The 18,726-nt window shown below is 46.9% G+C and overlaps 1 protein-coding gene and 1 long non-coding RNA gene across 3 annotated transcripts in view; one reads left to right on the top strand and one right to left on the bottom strand.

Annotated features, from left to right (window-relative positions):
- LOC109316660 overlaps positions 1-8,104 on the bottom strand; it is a 9,257-nt gene extending 1,153 nt beyond the window's left edge. The window contains exon 1 of one of the 2 annotated variants that reach the window (XR_002102892.1): positions 7,931-8,104. Coding sequence is in view for 1 of the 2 variants with exons in the window: in XM_019544899.1 (XP_019400444.1) it covers positions 6,761-7,282 (522 nt within the window). In the remaining variant the exon portion in view is untranslated. Of the gene's footprint in view, positions 1-6,760; positions 7,315-7,930 lie in introns of those variants that run through there. The other variant, XM_019544899.1, reaches the window with a different exon arrangement.
- LOC109316661 lies at positions 4,288-18,669 on the top strand. The gene is made up of 3 exons (XR_002102893.1): positions 4,288-4,476; positions 9,318-9,319; positions 18,657-18,669. It is a non-coding gene; the product is annotated as an uncharacterized LOC109316661 (long non-coding RNA).
- Positions 18,670-18,726: the final 57 nt, after the last annotated feature.

Genomic DNA, 18,726 nt, shown 5'->3' on the forward strand with positions numbered 1-18,726 from the left:
TAGCTATGGCTTTGTCTTTGAAGCCTAGTCAGTTCCACAAACAATTACAAGTTACATTTGTGGGTTACAAAAATACAAGCTTCATATTAGACAAAAGTTCCAAATGCCTCCAAGAAGCACATATTTATTGCTTATTAATTTCTTTGATTCTAGCCATCACAGCCATGAGTATTTCATAAGGTGTTAGGCCATGTTTTCTATTGACAGCGTTCCTAATGTGCATAAGAGCAATGGGAAGCGCATCAGGCCATTTGAGGCCTGTTTGAGCGCAAATTTTTGAAATTCGTGTCTTTAAATCTGGGTTTTTACATCTACAGCACCACCTGATTGTGGATGATAACTACAGTGCAGATGTTGCTGTATGTTGAGTGCCTGGCAGATATTTTTGACTATTTGTCCTGTGAAATGGGTGCCTCTATCGCTATCTATTGTGAGGGGCAATCCAAATCTAGGGATGAATTCTTTAAGCAGTTTCTTAGCTACTATGATGGAATCATAGCTACTATGATGGATGGGTGGGTAGGCTTCCAGAGAGCATATCAATAATAACAAGAATATACTCATAAGAACAACACTTGGGTAGCTGCACGAAATCAATTTGCAAATTCACAAATGGTCCCTGTGGAGGGGGATGGGCTGTGGGTGTTGTCTTTACCTGTTGCCCAATGTTATGAGCTAAACAGATGGGACAGGAGCTGCGGTACTGCTGTGCCATGGAAGGAAAATTTGGGGCAAACCAATCTCTTTGTATTGCAGCAATCATCTCCCCCTTTGCAGAGAGAGTTGGGGTGCAGTGAACATCCTGCATGCAGCCAGTCATCCTTTTCCTTTTTTGGAGCTTGATTTTGGAGAAAGGCTAGATTTGAAAGGCTAGCCAAGGGAGACCGGTCTGCTGAAAAACAAACAAGAACAGAGTTAGGAGCCTGTGGGCCAGAAAGGGCCGTGTTTCTGGCAGAACCGTCTGCCAGATCATTTCCTCGTGTCACATCTTCAGAAGGTTTTTCATAAGCTTTACATTTAACAATAGCAATAGCAGAAAGCAGTTGAACAGCTTCTAAGAGCTCATTAACATAACAACCATGACTGATTTGGGTCCCTAATGAAGTGAGGAACCCTCTTTGTTTCCAGATCTGTTCAAAATCATGAACAACACCAAAGGCATACTTAGAGTCAATATAAATGGTTGCAGTTTGATCCTTTGCAAGGCTGCAGGCATGTGTTAAAGCAATGAGTTCAGCAACTTGAGCAGAACGAGCTTGGGGTAAAGAACAGGCTTCCAAAACAGCATGCTGAGTGCATACTGCATATCTTGTAACTAATTGGCCTGCATCATTTCTAAGACAGGAACCATCAACAAATAAAACAAGGTCAGAGCTTAGGATAGGAACGTTCTTGAGATCAGTTTGAGGGGTTAACAACAGCGTTGTGACAGACAGGCAATCATGGGGCTCACCATCAGAGCCAACTGGCAGAAGCGAGGCAGGATTTAGAACTGAACAGCGACTCAAAGTCACATTTGCAGCTGACAATAAAAGTTTCTCATATTTGGGAAGGCAGGAATTGGAAATGTGCTGAGTTTTGCCTTTGAGGAGAAGGGCCATAACAGCATGCGGAACTGCAACAGTCAAAGAGCATCCTAAAACTAGAGTATTGGCCTTTTCAACTAACAACGCAGCAGCTGCACCTGAATGGAGACAAGGAGGAAGTCCCACAGCCACGGGATCAAGAGCAGAACTGTAGTATGCAACTGAGCAATGTTTTTCACCGTGCAGTTGAGTGAGTACCCCTAAAGCGATTCCTTCTTTATTATGACAAAACAAGATAAAGGGTTTCTTATAATTGGGGAGTCCAAGAGCAAGAGCAACAGTGAGGGCTTGCTTAAGGGCCACAAATGCTTGTTTGGCTTTAGGAGTCCAAGGGAGTGGTTCTGGGGTGGAATCATGAGTGAATGTTTGCAAGGGTTTTGCAAAACCAGTGTAACCCAGGATCCACTGCCTACAATAGCCCGTTGCACCCAAGAATCCCCTCATCTGTTTTTAGTCATGGGTTTGGGAATGTTGAGGATAGCTTCAATTCTACTGGGGGAAAGATGTCGTTTTCCTGCTGAGATATCATGTCCTAAATAATGTACCTTAGGCTTACAGAGTTGCAGTTTGGATTTTGAAGCCTTGTGGCCTCTCTGAGCTGAAGCTGTGAGGAGTGTCAAAGTATCTCGTTTGCAGGCCTCCAGAGTAGGTGAGGCTAACAACAAGTCATCAACATACTGAATAAGGGTGGACTTCCTTTTGAACGTGATGGGGTCTAAATCCTTTTTCAGGATTTGGGAAAACAAGGTGGGGGACTCTGTATATCCCTGAGGGAGTCTTGTCCAGGTATATTGGAGTCCCTGATAGGTGAATGCAAACAGGGACTGGCTATCCTTATGAATGGGGATGGAGAAAAAAGCATAGCCCAGGTCTACCACTGTAAAACAGGTGGCATCTGGAGGGATACAGGAAAGAACAGTGGCGGGGTTAGGGACCACGGGAAAAGTAGGTAGAACAGCAGCATTTACAGCTGGAAGGTCTTGCACAAAACGATAAGTATCTTTACCAGGCTTTTTAATGGGTAGGATAGGTGTATTGCAAGGGGAGTGTGCTGGGACAATAATCCCTTGCTCAAGGAGCAAGGAAATGACAGGCTTGATCCCTTCCTCAGCTTTCCTTGAGATGGGGTACTGCGGGACACAAGGGAGTGGCTTGGCAGGGTTTAAGGTGATGCATACTGGTTTTGCACTCAACATGTGACCCACTTCATTTGCATGGATGGACCACAGTTGTGGAGGTACTCGTGCTAACAGTTCCTCTTGCAAGTAGGAAGTGTCAGGATCAGAGTACTCCTGGGTTAGCAAGGCACAAGCTCGGTTTCTCTATGTTCCAGTACCTCAAGGTAAACACCATCTGGACAACAATAAATTACGCATCCCAATTTACACAACAGATTTTTTCCAGTAAGGTTGACAGGTGCACAGAGGCTGAGAAGGAAGGCATAATTCTCAGACAAAGGGCCAATAGCAATGGAGACAGTTTCAGAGACAGGATGTGGGATAAGTTGTCCTCATATGCCGACTGTATTCACAGTTTCAGGAGAATGAGGCAGAAAAGGAAATTCAGTGGCTTTTAGCATGGAGCGAGAAGCTCTGGTATCAAGACAGAAAACAGGTTTAACAGAAATAAGGCATTCAACAAATGGACCAGATTGGTCGATAGCAAGCAAAGGAGCAATGATGTCTCTCAGGCTGTCCTATTCAACACTGGGAAAATTAATAAGAGGAAGTGTGGGCAGGGGCTGAGGTCTGGGTCTTTGGTTGGGGCGGTTGGGGCATTCTGATTTCCAGTGCCCTTCTTGTTTGCAATAATGACATTGATCCTCATAGGCTTGGTTTTGTGGGCCCAGGGGTCTACATCTCAGGAAAACGATTGATACTCAGGAAACACATAAGGTTAGGGAGTAACCAGATACTTAGGAGCCAGCTTGAAATTCCTATGGATAGCAGATATACTGATGGAATATTTCTTGGTTTCTTCAGCAACAATAGATAGCTTGCAGCATCAGGGTTTGGAATTTTTACTTGTTGTGAACAAGCCTCAGCTTAGCATGACTTTTCCAGATCCTACTATTGCCTTTTAACAGACTTAAGGCAATTATTGGAGTATTCACAACCTTTGGGAGGGGAAGACTTCTGTCGTCCTGGGGAAAGTAAGACCACACCTGTGGTCAGGGCTCCAATGGGCTGGACGCTGTGATGAACCCTGTACCATTGTTCAAATGTTGCCCATACCCCCGACTCGGTGTCTTGCCTCGGCATTCCCTAACCCTGGATCCACCCGGGCTTCCCCTTCCTTGTCCACTTCCTCTTCCTCTACCTGGGCTCTGCAACTGAGAAATCTGTAAGGCCATTAACTTGGTCTCAGCATTATCTTTGGACCGTTCCATCTTGTTGTGGAAATGGTTGGCTGCAGCAAGGACTTCAATTAAATCTTTAGTTTCCCAACCAATAATTACTGTTTGAATTTTCTCAGCAATTTTAGGGTTAAGTCCCTGGACGAATGCTGCCACTATTGCTTGTTTGGCATTTCCAGCAGGGTCATCCATTCCTGAATACCATTTAAATGCTTGTTTGAGGCGATCCAAACAGTCACTGGGGTGTTCATCTTTATTTTGCTTACAGGTATTTATTTTGGTCCAGTCTGCTTTCTTTGGGCAAATTGTGAGAACTGCCTGAACCAAAGGCCAGCCGCTGGCATCATATAAACGTGACATGGTTTCTTTAGGTAGAATAGATCACATGAGCTGATTAATATTGGCCCACGTTGGATTATAACAATTTATGACAGTCTGCAATTCTTCCTGAAATTTTTCTGGGTCTTCCCTGATTTTGGGGAATTTTTTAATTAAATTATAGAGGTCACCTGGAGTCCAAGGTGTATGCACGGTGTTACCTCTCAGCTCCATGTTCTTGGGGAACCCTGACTAGACGCAGACTGTCTGACTCATAAAGAATCCCCCATCACTACCGCCACCTAAACAGGAACTGATTAAGATGCAGTGTGAGACACACCTAAAACCCTCCAGATAAGGGTGACAAGAGTGAAACAACTGCCCTAGGTCTCATTTGCATCTGAGATGGAACCAGATGACCATTCATTTACATGAGAGATGGAGAACAGAAAGCCTGAAGCAGAGACTGCAGTGAATTCTGGGATCAGAGAAGCAGGGGAATCTGTGCTCCAAATGCTAATCAACCCACACACCCAGCTCAGCATTTATCAGACCAGTTCTAATCTGGATTTACAAAGGACTTTCCTCCCCCCTACCCCCACACACACACCTCTAAGCAGAAGTAAAGTTTAATAGGCATCTCAGGCCGTACATTCCCTGGTCCTACTATGGGAGGCCTATTTAAACTTAATTGGCTAAAACTCAGTTGCTGGGTTAGGGAATGCCGAGGCAAGACACCGAGTCGGGGGTATGGGCAATATTTGAACAATGGTACAGGGTTCATCACAGCGTCCAGCCCGTTGGAGCCCTGACCACAAGTGCTGTCATACTTTTCCTGGGACAACTGGTAGAAGTCCTCCCCTCCCAAAGGTTATGAACACTCCAATAATTGCTTTAAATCTGTTAAAAAACTATAGTAGGATCTGGAAAAGTCATGCTAAGCTGAGGCTTGTTCACAACAAGTAAAAATCCCAAACCCTGATGCTGCAAGCTATCTGTTGTTTCTGAAGAAACCAGGAGATATCCCATCAGTATATCTGCTATCCATAGGAATTTCAAGCTGGCTCCTAAGTCTCTGGTTACTTCCTAACCTTATGTGTTTCCTGAGCATCAATCAGTTTCCTGAGATGTTCCAAACCACATAACCCCTTGTCAATAGAAAAGACAATTTGATTTACACTATTAAAAATGCTTGAAAGAAGCTGAACTGAGGGTATAAAAATCTGTAAAAAGCAGCAGTGTGTATGCTGACACCACCCGCTTTCTTCTCGAGAGGCTGAAGGAGGCAGATCATCTCCCTTCAAGGATCATGCTGAGAACTTTAGCCTGTCAGCTTTTCAACCCAAGTGCCTTGAACTGGTGAGATCCCATCTCTCTCTCTTTTCTCTTTTCTCTCTAAGCATAGCTTTCTGAACCTGTACTGTATTAATTAAGCTTGAGCTAAGTTTGCCCAAATACTTAGTGAAACCAGGGTAATACTGTGATTGTTTGTATTTGTTTTCCTTTGCATGTCTATTACTACTATTGCCATTATATAATCTCATATACTTAGCAATAAATAACTTTTATAGTCAAACTGGTGGTAACTGGGTATATTTTTCCTTCCCTACTTCTCCTTCCCCACTTGCTCTGCAGCAACACTTCTTTTACCTAAGTTAAAGATCCCTGTGAAGCCCAAAAGTACTGTGGGGTCTGCTCATCAAGAGGCTAAAAGATTGGGACGTGCTGAGTTTGAAACACATAAGGGGATCAGCTTGTACAGGCTGATTGACCCAGTTTGGCTCAGACGTGCCCTAATGAACCAAATGCTGGCCCATAAGGGTGTCATCTGGACACCCAGCTGGATTCAGAGGTATTCTGTTTAACTGTGTGCTTGTGTCTGACTGTAGTTTATTGTTGCTCTGATTAACTGATTTTTGGCATATGAGGGTGTCAGCCTGTCCATACTGATCAACCCGGCCAAGTCAGGCATGTCATGTTAATCTATGTGTGTGTGTACGACTGATTTGGTGACTGGAGGAACCCAGCCCCACTGAAACTGAGTCCTGCAAGATTGCTCCACCGGGGGTGAGGGTTTGCGGAAGGGAGAGATTCAGCTCCGTATAGAAACACAAGTAACACAAGCAGCACATTAATAGAATTACCAAGACCCTAGAAATGTATCCCAAATAAATGAGCACACCCCAAAGTAATGGGCAAATCTGGTAATAATGGTCACTATATTTTGTCTATCAGGGCCAATGCCTGGTATTTGTCTTAGGGGGAAATTTTGTACATCTGGTCCACTGGGATTCAGTAACTGCAGCCCCCGGGGCCTGAGCTGAATCAGAGACCTTTCAATACCCATGTCCATTTTTCTAAGCACAACCATGGTGGGTTGTGACCCAGGGGTAGGCTGCCACACTGGTGACAATTGAGTGGCAGGAGTGGTGGATGAGTCTGGGCTAACAAGCTCTGTAGGTGAGTCTATCAAAGGAGCTTCAGCTAATGAGTCACCAGCCTGGGCTGCAGCCTGATGTTGAACCTGTTGTTGCTGACTGGGGAGTCTCAGGAGAGCTGGATTTGAACAGAAGTCAAGGATGTCTTCTGCTGGTTCCGGCGGTGGGGGTGTCCTGGGTAATGCTGGATACATTGGAGCGGTGGCCGGCGTGCAATTTAGGGGAGTAGCCAATTTCTCCTTGACAGCTTTTAACTGCTGTTTTAATTTCTCTTGTGAGTCTTTGAGACTTCTAGTTTGAGATTCTGTCCGTCTTTTGTACATTTCATCATACCAATAAAAGAGCGCATCCCACAGGGTTTGTGGTATTTTGGATCCACGGGACTTTAAAGCCCCTTTTAAGTGCACTATTTTATCCCGGTCGAATGTTCCTTCCTGTGGAAATTGCTTTACAGGATCGTCCCTAGTATACCAGTTCCACTTATCCAGGTACTTGCAAGCCTTGGGAGAATAATGTATGTATATATAGTACGCTGGAGTTCCCTTAGACGGAACTGGAACTTGTCTTGACTGACCTGTCCCCATTTTCACACACACACACGGGTAAGACAAGGGAAAGATTTATAGGTACGTCCATGCTGGTCTGTGTCGGGCCCCGCGGCTTGTCCGCCGAGACTTACGGCTATCAGATTCAGCTGCGGCTCATTGCAGAGACAGATCGGGAGGAGTGAAACACAAAAGGGATCCTTTCACTTCTATTTTGGCAGAAGCTACTGAGCTAAAGGGTTGGGAAAGAAAAAACCAGTCTTATCAATCTGTAAAATCATACCACCCGAGTCTTCAACCGCTAGAGTCAGACTCCTTCGCAGCGGGCAGCCTGGATGACTGGTGGGTGCCCCTGGGATGAGCCTTTGCAAGACTCCTAATCCCTTACAGATTCAATTCATTCACACATGGGGGAACATTCAGTCGGCCAGACCCCCTCCCACATCGCCTCGGTTAACTAACTGCGAGCCCAACGTGCTGTTGGATGGAGGTCATGTCAGACAGATTCTCCCTGAACAGAACGTACGTTACTAGACAGAATTATCAGACAGAAAGTTTTTAGCCGGCAGTAAGGTTCTAAGCTGACCTGTTTGATAAGGTCCAGATCCAGCTACCGCAGCTAAGTTGGGAGCCTATGGCCAGTCCTCCTCCAAAACCCCAACAGAGATTTTGAATTAGGTCTCTTACCTCTTAAGTTTGGCACCCAGGGTTCAGCGGGGAATGGTCCGCGGTCCTCCTTCCTTAACACGTGTTCTGGATCCAAGTCACTGCACCAAGAACTGTCAAGGAAAAACACGTGTAGACTTTAGGGTCAGGTCAGTAGAAGCTTTTATTCGGAGCTACAGCTGTAGGAGGGGACTCAGAGCAGGGAGATGTCTCTCTTCAAGCAAAATCATCCAGCTTATATACTTTCAAAACAGCTCTTACACAGGCTGTGACTGCATAGTAAATTTTCCCAGAGCTATAGTCAAGGATAACAAACACACACTCTCTGTTATCTCAAAAGCAACAGACACATACTTCTTGGCTATCTCAAGGCTGCGGACTGGGGGTGAAGCAGAACACTTGGGAATACAAAGAACAAACATTTCTTTCTCTCTTTGCTCTAACGTGCAGAGCCAGCAACTTCCCACTTAACTGTCACGGTCATCTTACGACTTGCAGTTTAGTTTGACCAAAGTTTAAGGCATCCATTTTGTTTAATTCCACACTATCCAGGCAACAAGGAGAGAGTCACTTGACTTCATAGCTCATTATAATCTACTTCATTCCTTTTAAACTTTTCAGTCCACAGGTTTTAATGGCCCTCTCTTCTTTTTAATGGTCTTGATGTTCGGCTAATCAAACCATCCTTCCTTCTGCACTTCTACTGTCTGATAGCTGTTCTTAGTAATGCAGCTCCTCTTTCACAGCCCTGCATACTGTTTTTAACTCTAGCTAAAAACATTAATTCAGGTGTGAAAATAACTTTCAGTGAAGCATTTGTTGCACTGACAAGATGCTCAAGAAGGCTTAATTTTGTTTTATGAATCTGAAAAAGAGGTGCCCATTTAATTCTAATAACTGCAGGATTAATGAAACATCTTTTGATAATTTTTTTGCCTAGTGTATTGTGGTTTTTATATATGATATAGCAAATTAATGCATATTCCAATAAATATACATTTGTTTTTGCTCTCATCTTATATTGAATAATACAGCCCTAGGCCCCTAGCCTATCAGTAATGCTTCTAGTTGCTTTTTAACTGTAAAAAAAATTGTTGTTTAATATATGATGAGGCACCATGCTATCTGCATCCTCCTTTTCCAATCCTAGATCTGCCTATGGTTAACCATCCACTTCTTGTACGTTCCTTTTCTTCAGATCAAAATTGAACATAGGTTGATGAGCCCGAGTTAGTGCCACACACACTGTGGGACTGTTTCTATGCATGACTGGTATGGCGACAGGTAGCCACCTATTTGAAGGATATGGGAAGGGGAATGGGGATCACCCTCAAAAATGTTTTATATGGGTTATCAGAGGGGACGGATGGGGCATGGGAGGTGAGGGTTTTGATCACGTGCACCAAAGTAGTACTATGGAAAGTGCGCTCACTGTTGGCGCTAAAGGGGTCATGTTTTTCCACGGAAGAGTGTTTACATTTAGGGATGCACGAGCTGGAGTTTTATAGAGGTAGGCAAAGGGATAAGACAGAAAGAGGGGATGCAAAGTTGTGGCAAGGGCTGGACTTCAGGGGGTTGTTCCAAGGCACTTTGTGCCAGAATGTGTGGGTGAGGGTTTATGTAAGGGATATGGAGGGGAGAGGTGGTTTGCGCTGCACTTTTTGTTTTTCTGGTTTATGTACCTGATGACTGAACCTGTATGCATGTAAGAAGCAATGTGTAATTTGTCTTTGATAGATACCACTGTGTCAAGTTGGCCGATACTGGCTACAGTCTAAGTGAAGTTGAATATGATGTCAGTCATCACGTTGGTATTATGTAATCCTTCAAAATTTTACGTTGTATTTGCTTCTGTGAGGCCTCTGTTGGGGTCATTTTAGACGGTCTGCTTTTGTCTGTTTTTCTAATAAAATATTAAAAAAAACCCAGCTCAGGGTCGAGGAAGTGGATTGGATTGGGCAAGGTGCTACTTCTGAGCTGGGGCAGCACCTAGCCTGCTAACAGCCCACCTGGGTGGCCCCAGGGGCCACTGCCACCACAAAGGGAAGGACCAAGGCCCCTCCACAGCTCAGGGGCTGCTTGCTCTGCTGGCAGCTCTGGCTCTGACAAAAAAAAAGGAGAAAAAAAAAGGATTGGGCTACTTGCCATAACGTGATGGAAAAATTGAAAGTTTAGTCCTCAGGGTTTTATTCTATGCCCCACCATTTCAATTTAGGGGGCATAGAATAAAACCTTGGGGATTAAACCCCATCATGTATACAAGCACCCTAAATGACCATTTTGGCCTCTAAGGTAACCTGAATGAATTCTGGGGCTAAGGACTAATGTCACAGGCCAAATGACCCATGTGAAGAGAGGAGGGTATAACCCACCACCTCACTTATGGTGTATAACGCTTTGTTCTTGCCTGTGTGGATAAGGCCAGATTTGCATATGAGTCATGTTTCTGATTTAATGAGCATGTCATATGATGATCTTGTTGGCTTGGGACCCTAGCTGCAGCCTGGAGGGCCAGGTTGGGTTTTCCAACATTGTTTGTGATGCCAGGGACAGAGGAAATGTGCATGGGCAGAACTGACAGGGTGTTGTAGATCATGACTGAAGAAAGCTGGCAACGCAGCGGGGGGCACACAGGCATCCCGGGAGCAGCAGTGTGTACAGCACATCACAAGTTTCTACGACCTTCTGATCTCCTTTACCTCTGCCCAGCCCTAGAAGTTCTCTATTCTCATAAGCACTGAAATATGAAAAGCATTGAACTAGGACACTACAGCCCTGTTAAGAACATCGGCCGACCAACGGTCAGTGCCAACTGGTAAAAGGACACTTGGAGGAACTGGATGTGTTCAAATAACCAAGACCGGAGGGACTCCACCCACAGGTGTTGAAGGAATTAGCGAATGTCATAGCTGAACTACTAGCAAGGATATATGAGCACTCATGGTGCTCAGGTCAGGTCCCGGAGGATTGGAAGAGGGCCAATATTGTCGCAACCTTTAAGAAGGGGAGGAAGGAGGATCTGGGGAACCATAGACCGGTCAGCCTTACTTCTAGCCCAGGGAAAATCCTTGAAAAAATTACCAAGGAACACATATGGGACCCCGCTAGCTAATGTGATGCAGAGGGGTAAGCAACATGGGTTTATAGCAGGCAGGTCCAGCCTGACTAATCTAGTTTCTTTTTACAACAAGGCCACCAAGTGTTTAGATGCAGGAGTCGAGGTGGATGTTATCCATCTGGACTTCAAAAAGGCCTTTGACACGGTATCCCATACCACCCTTATTAATAAACTGAGGGGATTTGCCTTGGATGATTATACAGTAGAATGGGCAGCAGACTGGCTCAGGGGTGGCACTCAGAGGGCGGTGGTGGATGAGTCAGTGTCAACCTGGAAAGATGTGTGTAGTGGAGTCCGTCAGGGCTCGGTTCTGGGGCCAGTGCTGTTCAACATCTTCATCAGTGAGCTGGATGAGGGTGTGGGAAGCACCCTGTCCAAATTTGTGGATGACACAAAAATATGGGGTGGAGCTAACACCCTGGAGAGGAGGAACCAGATCCAGGCTGACCTCAACAGGTTGGGGAAGTGGGCAGGGAGGAATAGGATGCAATTCAACAAGGACAAGTGCAAGGTGCTGCATCTAGGGAGAAAAAAAACTGCCATCAGACCTATAGGCCATCAGACCTTAGCACCACTGAGGCTGAAAAAGATCTTGGAGTCACTGTTGACTCCAGGATGAACATAAGTCGTCAATGTGATGATGTAGTCAGCAGAGCCAATTGCACCTTGTCGTGCATCCATAGGCGCTTCACAAACAGGTCCAGGGAGGCGATTCTTCCTCTACACAGCACTGGTCAGGCCACAGCTGGAGTAGTGTCCAGTTCTGGATGCTGCAGTTCAAGCAGGATGTGGACAACCTGGAGAGGGTCCAAAGAAGAGCCACTCGTCTGATTGGAGGCCTGCAGGAAAGGCCCTACGAGGAAAGGCTAAGGGACCTTAACCTCTTCAGCCTCTCCAAGAGAAGGCTGAGAGGGGACCTTGTGGCAGCGTACAAATTCATAAGAGGAGAGCAACACGAAGTAGGTGATGATCTGTTTACCAGGGCACCCCCTGGAACAACAAGGAACAATAGCCATAAGCTATTGGGGAGAAGGTTTAGACTGGACATCAGAAAGAAGTTCTTCAGGGTCAGGGTTGCCAGGATCTGGAATGGGCTTCCAAGGGAGGCGGTGCTCGCCTCATCCTTGGGGGTCTTCAAGAAGAGACTGGACAAGCACCTGGCTGGGAACGCATGATCCCAGGTTTGGTGACCCTTTTCTTGCCTGCCAGGGGCAGGGGGTTGGACTAGATGGCCCACTGAGGTCCCTTCCAACCCTAGTATCTATGAAAAGAACAGGAGATGCCAATCGTGAAAATGCAGGTAGGCCTTTTGGCTAAGGGCAAGTGAGACTTGGGGGCATTTGAACCCCAAGGCCTCTGGGCCTGGATGTAGGATGCCTGCCATGGATGTGGAAGTATCTGAAGCTCCAAGCTAAAGAGTTTGGGTGGTACGATACTTGCTGGTGATAGTACCACATAGACTTGAACGACTGAGCTCTGCTCAGGCAATGGAATTCAAAACTAATTTGGCTAATTTGGCCCAAGACACAACATTTCAAAAAAAATAAAAGAAAAGAACAATCATAAGAGATCAACATAGTGAAATGAATCACTGGAGCTGTACAGAGGAGAGGCTGCACCCCAGAGATCATGGTTGAATTTCAAGCCAAAGCAGTATTATTACCCAAAAAACCCCAGCCAGACTGCCCACTATCACCACCTGCAGCCTCTGCAAACACAGCCTCTAGAAAGCTGATTAGCATTCTGCTGTCTCCATTCCTGGCTGCTTCTCCATTCCTGGCTGTTTCTTCTAATTAAAATAAAAATGTTGGGTTTTTTTCCCCATCTTGGTGACTTAACTTGCTTTCATTAACCCTTGGAAAGCTAGTTTGTGGTTCCTAGAACCTGGGTGAATCTGACATCGTGTATAAGTCGGAGAGAACAAGTTTGGCAAAAGCTTGGTGGGATGGTTGGCAGACAGAACCAAATTGCTTAGGGAGTTGAAGGCTAGTAGAGGAATAAAATAGTCAAGCACTGAGCAGGAGCTAATGTAGATGTGTGGGTTAGATATCAGGGGCACTGAGGGACTAGCGTGACTTCAGTGCAGTCGCTACTGTGACAGCAGATTTGTAACTGCACTTGCACTAGGTTTAAATTTGCTGCATTGAGGATCAGTGGAGCTCAGAGCAGTCTGCAAAACCCAGCCAGGAAACCCAGAAAACATTCAGACGGTTGGCCCATGGTCAGCTCCATGCAGCTGAGTTACTCTCAGTACCCTGAAGCATAGGTAGTCAAAAGCTGGTTTGGGCATGTCTAGGCAGGTTGCAGGTGCCTCTAGCCCAGCTGGGAAGGAGGGGGAAAGCCTGTGGGTTAGTCAGCTGTGAGGGGTGAGACCTGTTCAGAGGCCCTTATCTGTAGCACAGCTTTAATGAGGACAGTGGTTTCACGAGTTCAAGGGCTGGTTTTGCTGTTCTGAATGAGTGCTCAGGATTCAGTCTTGTCTGAAGAGGCAAGGCATAGGGTCTGGCTAGGCAGGAAGGGGAACTCCTCCTCCATTTCCACCTGCAGTTATAGTTCTCTTGAGCTGCCTGCTGGTAAAAGCTGCTGCCTGGAAGCTATTCTGCTTCTCCAGGAAGGGCAATGCACAGGCTTTCCCATGCTCTTCTGAGACCCTCCCACACTCTGCTCTGCTTGCTTGCTTGCTTTGTAGCCAGGCCCATCTGTGTGGATGGGGGAAGAAGGGGGCTGCCCTTAGCAGAATGGCAGCATTACACCTCCTTGGCTTTTGCCTTGCCACTTTGACTGATCCTTTTTCACATGGGGAAGGAGAGTGTTTGAGCACCTGTCCTTCAAGAACTGGACTGGGCTCTTTCCCCAGCTATTGACTACAGCTGGGAACTGTGAGCTGGGCTTCCAGGTCCTGTTCTCAGTTTCACTAGGCTGCTGTTGTCTGTAATGCTGCAGCACTGACAGGCGCCAGCTGTTAGCCTGTAGGACAGGGGTTGGCAAAATGCAGCTCAGGAGCTGGATGTGGCCTGCCAGGCCATTCAATCTGGCCTGCAGGGCCTTAAAAATGTAGACAATTAATATATATCTGCCCTGGACTACATGTTATGCAGCCTTTGATGGCCTGCCAAAACTCAGTAAGCGGCCCTCTGCCCAAAATAATTGCCCACCCTTGCTGTAGGGAGTGTCCCTGCCACAAACAGCTTACAACTGAGCATGGGCAGATCTGAATGTCGAAAAGGGGAGTCCAGATGGTGAGATGCATCTGCTATATATAGAACAACACATTTTAATCCCGTTGAAAACAAACTAGAAGCTTTGCTAATATACTAGAGACCTAGGGTTGTATTATTCAGTTTGAGATTGAAGCAAAAACAAATATAATGTCACTGACATGAGTTCAAAACAATCTGCAGGGCTGTGAAATAGGAGCTTCATGACCAGGAGTAGCAAACAGGCAGCAAAATTGCAGAACAAAGGATAGCTTGATGGGCTGAACATGAAAACAATTTAAAAGAAGAGGATTGTTAACACCTGCAGAATGAAGAGTTTAGAAGGGATCTGGTAGATTATAACAAGCCATGACGTCAAACAACTCTCTCAACACTGCCTGACTAGAAATGCTGGTATTTCCAGGTAGACAGTTTTCAACTTCAGGTAAAGCAGAAATCAAAGGTGGGTGCAAGTACATCCATTTCCCCCTGATCTGCACCTGTGATTAAGGTAAACAATAGGCACAAAAAGAACCAAGCCAGAGCTGATGTGCATTGCCCACATTTATACACAGGGTGCATAGACAAGGAAGTGAACTTGCATCTCCTGAGCTCTGACACAGTGACTGAATCATGAGACCAGCCATTTAATGCTTCTTGCCCCTACGTAAATCTGAGCAGGTCCCAGCTGCTCTCAGCTGAATGGGAGAGGAAGCTGGGGGAGGGGACCTTGGAAGGAATTGCCCGAATGTGTGAGTGTACGAGAAGGTTCATTCATGAAGGATTGCAAAGCATCTTAGTCCTTTGGAAGGTCCTGCAGACAGTGGAAGGTATCGCAGAAATGTCTTGCGCAGAAGTCTCCTGGCACAAGCTGAGGTGTTGGTTTACTGCAGTAGCACTGCAGGGGTAGGTATACACTTCATACTGTGGACCTGTGTTCTGGTAAGTGTGCCTCACTTTTCTTTTTTTAATCTATCTGCCTAGCCAGTGGTGCTCAACCTTTCCCCTCCGCAGGCTGGATCAGTAGCTGGTGCTCCCAACCAGGTGCCTGAAGTGGACTTGACAGGGCCCCATCCAGCCACGCAGAGTGGGGCAACTCAGCCCCAGCCCAGCTCTGCCGGGGGGGAGAGGGCCTGACAGCCCCGCAGGGGCAAAAGAGGGAGCAAAGGGGCGTAATGGAGTCCCAGCCTGGTCCCAAGCAGGGGAAAGCAGCATGGCCTAGCTTTGCAAGGTGCAGGGGACACAGCCTGGCCCTGCAAAGGGATGTGGCCCAGCCCTGTGGTGGGAGAAAGTGGGGCATCGCTTGACTCCGACCCACCACAGGGCTTGGAGTTTGGGCATTTGGCAATGGCAGAAGGTGGCAGTATTTCTTATTGCTTGCCACTACCTCCCCCACCAACTTTGCCAACCTGCAAGGAGCCCCATGGGCTGGATACCAAGACTCTGCAGGCCACATTTGGCTTGCAAGCCAGCATTTGAGTACCTGTGACCAGACCTAGTCCTAACAACCACTGCCTCCCCTGATGCTATGGCTGAGCTGAACTCCCCCCACTGGTGGGCTGTGCAGCTGCTGCCTGTGGACCACAAGAGCAGACAGGAGGCGGGAGCCCGCTTGCCCCTTCCTAACATTGCTGTGGCACCAGGCAGCACCGCACTAGGCCATTGCATGTGCCACCTGCTGAACCAAAGCAGCAGAGCTGCTCTCCTGGGGTGCTGCTGTGGGTTTAATTAGTTCAGTGAGAGGGTGTTGGGCTAATTAGCCCAGGTGCAGCACAGCGTGGATGTTGCTAAGCTGTTTCTATTCCAGAGCTCAGTGCCTGTAGAGTTGGCATAGCTATCTCTACAGCGCGCTTGGAAAGAATGTGGTGAGGCAGTTGCCTGTGCAGCTTTGCATGATTTTGTGGGGAGGCAATCTGCGAGGAGCAAGGCTGAGCTGGCCTGTGGCAGCTGGGGGTAGCAGGGCCTGGGTGCTGGGAGCTGGAAGTGGACTGTAAGGTCAAAAAGACTGAGCATCATTGACTTAAGGGAAGAGCCTGTTAATAAATAAACAGGCAGAGCCATTTCCCACTGCCAGGGAGACAGACTGTGATCTCTGTTAGGTTCTCCTGTCTGTACTCAGCCAACAGCTGTTGGTCACTTAGTCACAGACTCAGACTGTGCCACACAGAGTGGCAATGTTGCTGCCTATTTGCCATTAAGATACTGCAGAATAGTGGCCTTTGATCATACAACAGTAATACTCCACCCATGACAGCTGTCCAGCCACACCCTCCTGCTGCACAAGGCTCAGTCATTTGAATGAAGAGCTGCCCCTGAACATGTTTTGGAGAAGGGGACAGGAAGGGGTAGCCAGTAGTGCACCTGGTGCCTTTTAAATATATCTAGCAATGAGGAAGAGAAGACATTTGTATTTATTTTGGGAAAGGTTTGAGGGCAAGCTTACCTTTGCAGGGGAAAAGCCATTTGCACTGCTCCATCAAGGGGAGGGAAACCTCAAAGGTTTTGGGGTTTTTTTGGTTTGTTTTTTTGGGGGGGGAGGGGAGGAGGAAGCAGATGTTAGTGTTAGCAAATGAAAAGGTCTATAGTTAGGGACTGGAAAAGAGTATTCTGCCAAGTTACAACTCCCTTTCTGCACCAGAATCCCCTCTCATTTACCACACAGGTGTTCAGCATCCCCAGCCTCCGCTCCTGCATGATCCCAGACAGCAGCATAACTAGCCATTTTGAACTTGGGATGCAGAGGCTGAGGTGTGGGGGAAGGGGAAGCTAGAGAGAGCTGGTGCTTCTTCTAAATTGCTGCCTGGAATTGGGGTCTAGCTCACCGTGCCCTAGTTGTGTTACTGGTCCCAGCCAATTTAGAGCCCAGTAGGAGGTGTGAGCCAGGCCAGTGGCTCTCTGTCTCTGCTCTGTTTAATATGCCATCACCCAGCCCTGCCAATTCCCTCTGCAGCTCACCAGTCCTCTCTAGCTCACGTAACCTAATGAATCCTGTATCATCTGCTAATTTTACCTCATCACTGTTCACCTCTTCTTTTTCCAGATCATTGATTAAACTGAAAGGTGCTAATGGCTGCCAGCAGTTGGATCTTGATCCAGAAGCAGTTGCAGACCATAGGGAATCCTATAAGAGTGCCAGGCACTCTTCTGCACTCCAATAGGAGAAGCAGTAAAATCTCTTTATGCAGTAGAAACAGCTGGGGGCTGGGTAGCTAGTGTCCGAGAGGGTCTCAGACACTAGTGTGACCTCTCGGGGTTGGTCAGAAGAGCTGAGCTCTGTGTGGACTCTTGAGGGGTTTTCCTGGCTGTCTGGCAGGGAGGCTGGAGGCAGAAAATCAGAAGTGCTGCATGTGACTTGAGGGATGTAATATCTTGGGGCAAGGTTCTTGCTGGAGTGGCAGCTGAGGGGGTTTCTGTGGAAGGAAATTGCCCCATTTGTGGTTTCCGTGTTCAGGGGAATGGGACTTTTTGCAGTTAGTAAATGAATCGGATCACCAGAGCTAAAGCAAGGAAGTTTTGTATGCTGGGTGCTGGTAGCAAATAAGGCAGTGAAGGATGCTGATCTGGGGTGCCCCCTGAAGCAATGCCCTGGGCTAGTGCCCTGCTTGACCACCCTTAGTTATCTACAGTAGTATGACACTTAACGTGTACCTGACTTGTACCCTTGAAAATACCATCTGCCAGGCTCTGGGCCAAAGGGTCAGCAACATTGAACAAGGGGAGCTGTTGTGAACCATTAGTATGGATAAAAACTGACTGCTCTTGGTGCTTATCTCATATCTTCTAATGATTTACCAAATGAAGGACAAGCCTTCACACCCTGTCCTCCCCTCCCCCGGCTCCTTAATTCTGTTAATAGCCTCTTGTTAGGATCTTTCTCTGCGAAAACTTTGAGAGAAGTCGAGACATGCTCTTTATCTGCCCAGTCTCCTTTATCAACTAGCTAATCAAATGCTGGCTCTTCCACTAATTCACTGGTGGGCTTTCCCATGCTGGCCTCCGTCTCTGCAGAGAAACAGTATTTGTTCTGTAAGCATCTTTCTCTAGGAAGGCAGAGATGAGATCAGATCTGCTCATTGAGTCTGCAGGAAGAGGATGCAGATGAGAAGCGAGAGAGGGGGCAGCTGGAGGTGCTTCACAAGGATTCTGGAAGTGAGGAGGTAGTTATGACTAGGATTTGGAGACTGCTAGAAAGCAAGTAAAGAGGAAGGGAGAGAGGGAGAATGCCTCAAGCTGTTTTGATACCCTGGGGTTTCATTATTTCAGCAGCTGAAGAGCAAGAGGTAGTGAGCTCTCTGAGTTTGCTTATGCTGCAGAGTACATTCCTCTTGTACATGAGATCAGCCGTTTCAGGGAAGACTCTTTTGTTTGCGGACAACTGTGTAACTTTGCCACTGTGTTTTGTACATAGTCATGAAAGTGTGACACAGCACAGCTATATTTTGGCCCTAATCGCACATTGACAAGCCAGTCCCTCCCCCAGCTGGCAGAGCCCCAAGCAGGAG

Source organism: Crocodylus porosus, unplaced genomic scaffold (assembly GCF_001723895.1).
Source record: "Crocodylus porosus isolate Cpor-Errol unplaced genomic scaffold, CroPor_comp1, whole genome shotgun sequence".
NCBI classification, from domain to species: Eukaryota; Metazoa; Chordata; order Crocodylia; family Crocodylidae; genus Crocodylus; species Crocodylus porosus.